Below are 9,886 nucleotides of genomic sequence, written 5' to 3' on the forward strand. Positions count from 1 at the left end.
GAAACTTCTTTGCTTTAAAACTACTGATTGTTCAGATTCAGGATCTAGTTTCTACCACATTCTACAGTAATACACTTTCAATCGTTTTAAGTGTGTTGTAAAAAAAAATCCAGCTGCATGGGAAATTGTGGCAGGTTCAGTATCAATACTTCATCTAAGTATTGATATTTAAATTCTGCTGTAGCAATGTCGCTTATTGAACTTCACCTTAACCAAGTTTTCATATTTTGCTGTTGTCTTTCACACTCTGAATGCTTGAATAGTGGCTCTAAAAAGTTTGGATTTTGCAATTTTGAGGAGCACAGAAGTGGGGATTGGCTTAAATTTAATGTGGACAGAACGGATTCCAAAAATGACATAATTTCACCGACAAGACATGTCAAGAAATATCCAAATAAGCTTGTTGCAGCAGGAATATTCACTTCTTTAACTGTCTGCCCATACGCTTCAGTAAGTTCCACCAAAATATAGTCAAGTACACCGCCTGTACACTGCTCCTGAGTCCCTCTATGGGAAATGTGCATAAGCTGATGTTCCCATGTACAAAGTACACATTCAGCTTCTGTGGACCATGGTTCATGCAGTATAGCAAACTTATGTAACTTTCTCTGAACAACAGCCTCTGTGGCCACAAGAAGCAATTATGGGATAATAGGAAATTCTAAAATTTAGTGTGTGAGCAAAGTCAGTGAAGTGACTAAAAAGTCTGAAGTTAGTTAAGAGTTGTCATCATAAGCTATGGCTTATACAAGACCATGTAAGGCTGTGACGCCAAAACCCCTAAGTGTATAAAACTCTGCTAAAGTTGGTGTTATATGAAAAGTTTTTCTTTCTTTCAAGGGTTATTTTAAGCCCTTTGCAGACATGGAATACCTGGGAACATTAAGGTCACTCTTATGTTAGTGTTCATCACAGCTGATTCAGATAAACACACCAACAAATGGTATGTGTGTCATATTCTGGATGTATATGAGACTGGACAGTAGATAAGTGGCACAGAATGTGTGATTTCACAGTAAAAAACAAAAGACTAAATCTAAATCCACTATGTAACAAAGATTTCACTGTAACTCTGTGTATATGACCAGTCCTGTCTCTGTGTTGGGTATGATTTATAATTAAGTAAATGATAAACTCAAGCTTTTGTTCCATGTGCGTACTTAATAAACTCAGAAGAAAGACCCCTACAAACAGAAGCAGCAAACTAAACTTCAGCTCCTGTTAGCATTTTAAAGTTTTTCTGAACTTTTCAGGTTCTGAGAGATATGACATTATAGAACAAAGTTTTTGTGATTTTGGCTCATATTCCGTGTCTTTTGCTCACTGGGATGTTTTTGAACTACTATTGGTGCTGATATCTGAAAAAAAAACTTCTGACTACCATTACTTTTGCATTCACTAAGTAAAGGGCATGCAGTTCAGACTTGTGCCATGTATAAAGTGATACAAAAGTCTGAATAGGTCCGACCTAGTAGGAATGCCATCGTGACCAGAGTGCTCGTTCAGACATGTGCTGACGTGTTCAGATGCCGTCACATTAATGGAAAGGAGTCCGTGTCTGAATGGGGCTTTAGTTACACTTTTTGTAACTGATTTGTGTACTTTTTTTGATTGATAAAAAAACCAAATAGCTTACTACCTTCCTATAGTTCTTACTGTTAAGTTCTGGAAAGCGTCACCATTTTAAGTGTTTTAGTCTGATTTAGCTGCACTGTAAATTCACCTGTCCACTTGGTTCATGTGTCAAAACACATTGAAAGTGTAATTTAGGTGGAAACAGAAAAGTGCTTCTTAAAATAGGCATGAAAAATGACATTTAATCTTAACAATTTTCCTGCCTATTATAGTTCATGGGAGTATTTTTATTAGCATTAGTGTAAAGCAAGTGGAAATGTGTCCATTGTTCTGGCCTTTCCTCCAGCAGATAAGTATCTGAAACAAATCTGAGATGATTCCTGTTGTTTCGAGGAGTCTTCCCCTTTAGTTAATCTTTGCAGTGTTGTCTTAACCCCAATCCAAATGCCCATTTCTCAAGCATACATACTGTACAGGACACTTAAAGTCACATCTCCGGGGTTGTAAGTTGGTGGCTTCATTGCCGCCCCTATAGGTACAAGGTCCATGGTTTAACTCCAACAACAGCTAATACGTCTTTCAGACCTCTTGTTTTCTCTCAGCATGTTTGGAGTGGTTGATTTCATATTTATCTTATTTATTTTGCAACAATTAGCCACCATAGAACAACACATTCACTTCAGATTCCCTGCAAGTGACATCAAACAGCTGAGACACCCACAGATACAGATCTTCAGACACCTGCAGTGTGGTTTTCATTTGTCACACTGTGTTCTGTACCAACTTCAGAAGACTCACCAGAACACACAAAGTCTTACATGTTGTGAATCCAACCAGGTGAAACAGATGAAGTTCTGGGGTGAACAGTTTAGTCATGTTTTCTTAAAGTATGTCAGTACTGGGGACAAAAGTTCAGTACAATTAAAGACACTAGGACGGAGACTGAATGTACAGTGGGACAAAAACACTTCAAAGGTCACTTCTGGAGATCTCTGAATCTTTCCACAGCATATTTTTTACATGTATGTTTTCATTATGTAAGATTTTTATGAATATACTGTCTTGTTTACAAGCTGGTTTGTGTAATTAAGCTCTGGTTACCAGCAACAATCATGCAGCTACTTATGATTTGGACGATCAGCTGGAGGTGGAATCTCAGCCTTCTTCTACAAAGGACTATGTACAATATTACCTGGATCATTGAGACTCATACACACTACTGATGTGAATACGGTGTAACGAGTGCGTGCACCCTGACAATAGTGTTTGGCCCCGTCTGTGAGGCCGGACCCCCGAGCCTAAGCGCTTTTATGTGAAAAGGTTTGGTGTGTCGTCAGCCCTAACGTTGACCAGCCTCTTCTGCAGCTTTGCTGAGCCATGGGGCTCCCAACAGCCCTGGGAGTGCTGACTCCAGCCCTGGGAACATGTTTACCGCTGCCCTGCACCCCACCCTGTGGCATCAGGAGAGGGACCGTCGAGGGGGTGGCTCGATCCACACAATGAACCTGCTGAATACTGTGCTATCCAGTTATCGTTGCTGGGGACTTGCAGTCGGTTGACAAACTGGCCGGGCAGGCTCTTGATCAGATTGCACAGGGACAGACTTGCCTCTTCTTAGTTTCCTCGTTAACTCGTCTTTTCCAATGTGGCTTGTTTGTCTGGTTTTTATTGGGTATCCTATCAAAGTCCACCCAAACACTTACGTAGTCACAGTTGTTGCTGTAAAAATGAACTCTGGCAAGATCAGTATTTCACAAATTTTACAGGTTTTTCAGACAGTACAAACTATTATGCAGTTATTTTCCCTTACAGTGAGTCTTTGTGAAATCTCATAGCAGTCGTCTCTGTTTTGCTTGGGAAACATGCTATTTTGAAAGAAACATGACGCACAAATTTTTATGTGTGTTTGTGTACCTACTGGCCAATATGTACATGCTTTTGTAATATAGTTGCTGGCCATCTAGAGAAAACAACACTTGACTCGCATGTGCTACTATGAGAAAATACAACTATTTATCTGTTGTTTACCAAGAATTTCAAACACAAGTGCACTATCTCTGGTGAAAAAAACATGTCTGAATGGAATAAGGTGGATATTACAGTGTCATATAAAATGTGCAGTGCATCGTGTTGCTTTCAGATCATCTCGGCAGATATAATTTTGAGTTATTATTGACGTGTGGTGCGATAAACCAGTTGTACCCTGTTCCACTGTACAGGTTATTGTCAAGCTGGGATAAACAAAGCCATAAGAGCTGCCTTTCTTATCTCTGCTTCCTCCTGGCTTTTAGAGGACTCCTTCAGCCGGGCCTGATTGGTGGAGGAATCTGTGGTCTGATAGTCTGCGGTGAAAAAAAACCACTAACTGAAGGGCTGTTGTTGCAGCAGGTCCTGCAGCGATCCATCTCGCTGCGTGCTGATGCTGATCTTTGCACAGTGGACCTCTAGCGTTTTTCTTTTTTTTTTCACCAAGGAGAGCTGGTGGGGGCTCAGTTTACAGTTTGCACCCCCCTGCTCCTCTAGTACAACAAGAAACCAACAGGGGGACTTGCAGCTGCCTGCTAGAGCTGGCTTTGGGGTTGTTGTTGTTGTTCTTCCTATTGAATGCATATCACACAGCACAGATAACGCCAATGCTCTTTTTTTCTAGATATTTCAGTATTCCTTCAGTGTGCTTTCTCCATGCCATGAAAGCAGATTTAATTATTGGTTTGGAGAGCAAAATTTCAGCAACAGCCAGCTTGGGTCAATTGCATTAGTTTTGCATCCAGAATAGGGAATTGAATCATGATCAATGGCAACAGGGAACAAAAGAAGGAGAGAGAAGTGCTGATGTTTTCTTAGAGGGGGGAATTGTTCTCTCAGCTCACGTTTAGGACCCCCCTCTTTCCTCACTCCTCGCTCCGCCCCTCAAATGGTCCTCGCACGCCATTGGCTCCTCGCGGGCTGTTTTCGGCACCCGATTGGCCGCCGAGCGCGTCAATCGCACGAGCCTCGACTTATTTACCGAATGTATGAGCTGGAGAGGACGGTATTCTGCTGCGGGGCTGCAACAGCTGACTGCTGAGCACTTTGCCCAGTGCCTCAAGGAACAAAGAGAGGAAGAAACAGCCATTCGATTACATTTTTACAGCAAAAATATTTTTTCTACACCCCTTAAAATAAGCAGGGTGCAGCGAGGACACGACATGAGGCACGCCGTCGCACCTGCAGAAACAGTGGAAAATAATTCTTTTGCAGTGACAGACCTTTTAAAGATATGCACCCATTGTGAACGGATAAGCAAAAAGGTAAGGAAAAAAACAAGACTTTGCCAGCAGCTATCACTCAGGCTCGATCTGTAACGATTTAATGTGCAGTTTGGATCCAGAAAACAGTTTTTGAACGTTTCTAAGCGACATTTCTGCTTTTGACAAACAAGCTGCAGTGCAGTCTTTTGTCCAGGCTTGTTTACGAGTCACAAGAGTTGGTGATCATAGGGCAAGAAATCCTTCATGGATCTTTGTCGATTTGAGTTTTTGACCGATCTCCCTTTAATTGACACATATGAAGTGTGTTTTCAACCCGATGTCACTTCTGAATATTGCACATTTCACGGTCATTCATTCATCTGCTTCCTTCTCTTCATTGTGCGCTGCGGGACGGTGTCCGCTGCAAGACATGTCTCGACAAGCAGCGGAAAGTTACAGCTCAAAAAAGAGACAATGTCAGGGTTTTATTTGTGTTTTAAATTTGTGTGATCGCGAACTGTCACTAGGTGTGTTCGGATGTCCCGTTGATTATAAGTTTAATTTTAATTCTATACATTTTTCTTTTTTTTATGTGAGTGACAAGTTCATGTTCCTTCTACAAAAGCCTTGGAGCTGTATTGTCATTTTCTGGTGTAAAACTGTCACTGATGGGGAAAAAAAATAATAGAAATGAGAAGTCCTGATCTGCTTTCATGTGGGGATTTTAACAGCTTTTTTCTTTTCTTTTTTTGTCTTACAGGACTTGGGAGTAAGGATCCCAAGACCTCTAGGTAACGGACCAAGCAGATTTATCCCTGAAAAAGAGGTCTGTCATCTCACCAGACACTTTCAGCTCTGTTTCAGATATAAAGTGGACAGAATCTGATTTTTTTTTTGGCATGTTTTTGATTAGATTCTTCAAGTCAGTAAAGTGGACGCCAGGACACAGTCGATATTTGAGGATGCGTTTGCAGCCCTCGGTCGCCTGGACAACATTTCCCTAGTGATGGGCTTCCACCCGCAGTACCTGGAGAGTTTTCTCCGGACGCAGCACTACCTGCTGCAGATGGATGGGCCCCTCTCTTTGCACTACCGACACTACATCGGCATCATGGTACTTCCACAGCCAGCCTATAAATTCTCAGATTTCTTGTCATGTAGTTAAACGTATAGCGGCTAACCCCTGTCTGTTCACCTGATCCTGCAGGCGGCAGCTAGACACCAGTGCTCCTACTTGGTCAACCTGCATGTGAACGACTTCCTCCAGGTCGGGGGGGATCCCAAGTGGCTGAACGGCCTGGATGAAGCCCCACAGAAGCTGCAGCAACTCGGAGAGCTCAACAAAATCCTGGCCCACCGACCTTGGCTTCTCACCAAGGAACACATCGAGGTGAGAGGATGGGCACGGTGTGGAGGGTGGATGTGGGTGTGAAGAGTCTGATGTAACAGGCTGAGATCATGGGTGGGGGCTTCAGTATGGCTGCAGCTGTATGACTTGGACACTCCAGCGGTGGAGGTGTAGTGACTGACAGTGACTGGGATTGAGGCTGGAAACCAAAAAGAGACTAATTTGCATTTGAAAGGATGAACACATATTTTCCCACTTCCTCAAAGGTCACCGATATTGAAGTCATTATTTGGCTCGGAGTTAGCATCGCTCACAGTTTTTCCTTTTGTTTTTCTGTTTCTTCCAGCGCCTTCTGAAGGCCGAGGAACACAGCTGGTCCCTGGCAGAGCTGATCCACGCCGTGGTCCTCCTCACACACTACCACTCCCTCGCCTCCTTCACCTTCGGCTGCGGCATCACGCCCGAGATCCACTGCGACGGCGGACACACGTTCAGACCCCCCTCCCTCAGCCAGTACTGCATGTGTGACATCGCCAACGGCAACGGTCACGCTAATCACCACGATGACTTGCTGGGCAACCAGGTGAGTGGTGATGGAGAGAGAGAGAGATAAAACTGAGAGCAATCCCTCCGTTTGAAGTCCTGGGAGTGTATTGGTATAGGAAGTTGACAGCAGCTGTGAGGAATTGCCTCTTTGTCTGCACTTCTTGCAGGATTTTAAATCTTAACTGTGCTGTTGCTTTTTGCAGGACATGTGTGGCGAGGTGGAGGTGCTGATGGAGAGGATGAAGCAGCTGCAGGAGTGCCGTGATGATGAAGAGGCCAGCCAGGAGGAGATGGCAACTCGCTTTGAGAGGGAGAAGACCGAGAGCATGCTGGTGGTCACAGCAGAAGACGAGGAGTGTGTCCCCTCCAGAGACATTTCTCGCCACTTTGAGGACCCCAGCTATGGCTACAAGGACTTCTCCAGGAGAGGGGAGCATGTGCCCACATTCAGAGTGCAGGTAGAGATCACGTACAGTCTGCATGTCCTGTAGAATGAACAGGAAGTCCACATGCATGTTGCTGACCTATTATCCCTGATGTCTGCAGGACTACAGCTGGGAGGACCACGGATTCTCTCTGGTCAACCGACTGTATCCTGATGTCGGCCAGATGCTGGACGAGAAATTTCAGATGGCCTACAACCTGACCTACAACACCATGGCAACACATAAGGACGTGGACACCAGCATGCTGCGCAGGGCCATCTGGAACTACATCCACTGCATGTTTGGCATCAGGTCAGTCACTGGATACTCAGAGAGCTCTTAATGTTCGGATGATGTAACCTTGATTTTATAATAGCCGCTGTTGTTTTCAGTCAGCTCTGTGTCACTCTGTCCTTGTTGATAACGCCGTTTCTCTGTGTTCTTCAGGTATGATGACTATGATTACGGGGAGATAAACCAGCTGCTGGACCGTAGCTTTAAGATCTATATTAAGACCATGGTGTGTAGTCCTGAGAAGACCACCAAACGAATGTATGAGAGTTTCTGGAGGCAGTTTCAGCACTCCGAGAAGGTGAGATAATAGCTCTGATCTAGTTGCAGCTATTTCAATGTGGTTAACTGTACTACAGTGTTTTAACTACGGTCTCTTTTCTGTGTCTTGTCCTCTGCAGGTCCACGTTAATCTGCTTCTTATGGAAGCGCGAATGCAAGCAGAACTGTTATACGCTCTGAGAGCGATCACCCGCTATATGACATGAAGTGCTTTTGGCGTTTTTATCATTGTCATTTTTTTACTGTCGTTGTTGCTCATTATGGGACACATAAAGAAAAAAATCAAAGGGGGTGGGGGGATTTGACGAAACTGTGGAAGAGAGCTCTGGGTTGTGACGCTGGATGTTAAGAAGAGGATCAGAACAAATGGAAAGCAAGAAAAAAGAGAACTGTTGGAGAAAAATCATCTCAAACTACAAGTGGATTCAGAAACCCAGTTTGTGTTGCCTGCAGTGCCAAAACTGACCAAGAGAGGGCAGTCTGTAGCAAATTCCTGCTCTGCTGGGGAGTTTGTGCCTGAGCACTGACACAGGAGGCATCCAGGACAACATTTCAGTATTCCAGCTGGCAACACTTTGGTTGCCGTTCTCACCTGTCTCCTGGTAGAGTCGAGACCTCGAAAATCCCCAGAAAGCAAGCTGTGCAGCCAGAAACGGTGCACTGTGATTCTGTTGTCACTGTTTTGTTTGTTTAGTTTCTTTAATATCTTTTTATTTCATTTTGTATCACAAGAAGTGGATGTTGTTGTCGATGTGGTTGCTGTTAGTGGTAACTGGAGATGGACACATTAACTTTGGGCGGTGTTTTTTACGTGTGCCTGAACTATCCAGCACAGTGTGCATACGTGCTGATGCTGCTGCTCCCATGTTATACTCAGTGGGGTCATATTGATCCCCAAGTCACCCCTCACCCAATTCCCCTCATCCCCATTACATATGCCCCTGTCCATTAGAAATCCACTGCATTACCTCCCCCCCTCCTGTCCTCTACCCACATCCCAAATCTCAAATGTCAAAGTAAGCTAATCTAAGGAGTGTGTGAAAACCAGTGAGGAGTAGAAAAAAAACTCAAAGAACACTGTCTGAGCCCTTTTTGAGTTTGACTGTAGCTGTATGGATGAGTTGTGTTCATGATGACTGAGGTGTGGATGTTTGTGTGTGTTTCACAGAAATGACAGAGAAAGGAAAAAAAAATGTCTTGAAATTTCATGTGTCAAAAAAAAGCGAGGCACTTTGAAGGAAAGACTTCTTGCTTCTGCTGTAGCTGTGTTATTGTGAGATAACTGTTTATCATTTTTTTTGATGTCTTATTTTTATGGTAACGGGGGGGGGGGGAGAAAAAAAAGCTAATCAAAAAGAAAGTTAGAAACCAGGTTTTCCAGGAGGGATTTGCTTCCGGTTGCCCTAACCACACCTTGTCTGTCTTCCGCTTATCCCAGCTGCCTGGTCATCCTAACACTTTCAGAGCTTTGGATTGTGAATTTTACCAGTAAACAAATACCTCTTCTGTTTTTCTCTATAAAACATATAAGAAGTGCTCTTTGGTGAGCAGAGACTCTTTCTGGGCTGCCGTGTTCCCATCGGTTGGGAGCCGGTGAACCCACACAGGGCCGACTGCGGTCGATAGCTTTCGAACGCAAAAGGTTGTAGCTGTGCTTATTTCCCTGTTGGGGAAGTCTAACCAGTGCAAAAGCAGCTTTTTTATTTTGAACAGAGGTGTGAAACCTCTGCTGTTTTTTTTTCTTTTTTTGTTGTTGTTTACTAAAATCAGTAAAGTACTGCATTCTTCTGAGGCTGGACTGAGAGGATCGGACAGATGAATGATGGGGAGGAGGAGGGCTGACGATAAAGGAATGGTACATTTGGAAGTGGTTTGAGAGGAAGTGGAGGGTTTTTTTTTCAAACTTCTGACTGATGTCAGTTACTGACACTTTTTTATATGAAAAATATATTTAAAAAAAGAAAAAAATAAACTATAATATTGAATTGTCGTGTATCACGTGTAGTTTCTCCTAAACAATTTGAATTTCATTGCTTCATCAAAGAGATTGTATCAGATGTGGAGAGACCAACACAATTCAGGAATCAAGCAGTCATAGCACAATCACCATCAGCTCACTTTTACTGCTCAGTTGCACAAGGAACTTAAATGACCCGTGATAATTAGTAAGCATATTGGAGCGCTGTTAT

General features: G+C 43.4%; 1 protein-coding gene across 2 annotated transcripts in view; it reads left to right on the top strand.

Moving 5' to 3' along the window:
* sesn1 (sestrin 1) overlaps positions 1-9,682 on the top strand; it is a 60,942-nt gene extending 51,260 nt beyond the window's left edge. Inside the window, exons 1-9 of one of the 2 annotated variants that reach the window (XM_023290557.3) lie at positions 4,604-4,865; positions 5,566-5,631; positions 5,719-5,919; positions 6,013-6,195; positions 6,500-6,736; positions 6,903-7,157; positions 7,246-7,436; positions 7,572-7,716; positions 7,817-9,682. In XM_023290557.3, coding sequence (XP_023146325.2) covers positions 4,764-4,865; positions 5,566-5,631; positions 5,719-5,919; positions 6,013-6,195; positions 6,500-6,736; positions 6,903-7,157; positions 7,246-7,436; positions 7,572-7,716; positions 7,817-7,903 — 1,467 coding nt within the window. In that variant the 5' untranslated portion in view covers positions 4,604-4,763 and the 3' untranslated portion in view covers positions 7,904-9,682. Of the gene's footprint in view, positions 1-4,603; positions 4,866-5,565; positions 5,632-5,718; positions 5,920-6,012; positions 6,196-6,499; positions 6,737-6,902; positions 7,158-7,245; positions 7,437-7,571; positions 7,717-7,816 lie in introns of those variants that run through there. The other variant, XM_035957388.2, reaches the window with a different exon arrangement.
* Positions 9,683-9,886: the final 204 nt, after the last annotated feature.

This window comes from Amphiprion ocellaris, chromosome 12, assembly GCF_022539595.1.
Source record: "Amphiprion ocellaris isolate individual 3 ecotype Okinawa chromosome 12, ASM2253959v1, whole genome shotgun sequence".
Taxonomy (NCBI): domain Eukaryota; kingdom Metazoa; phylum Chordata; class Actinopteri; family Pomacentridae; genus Amphiprion; species Amphiprion ocellaris.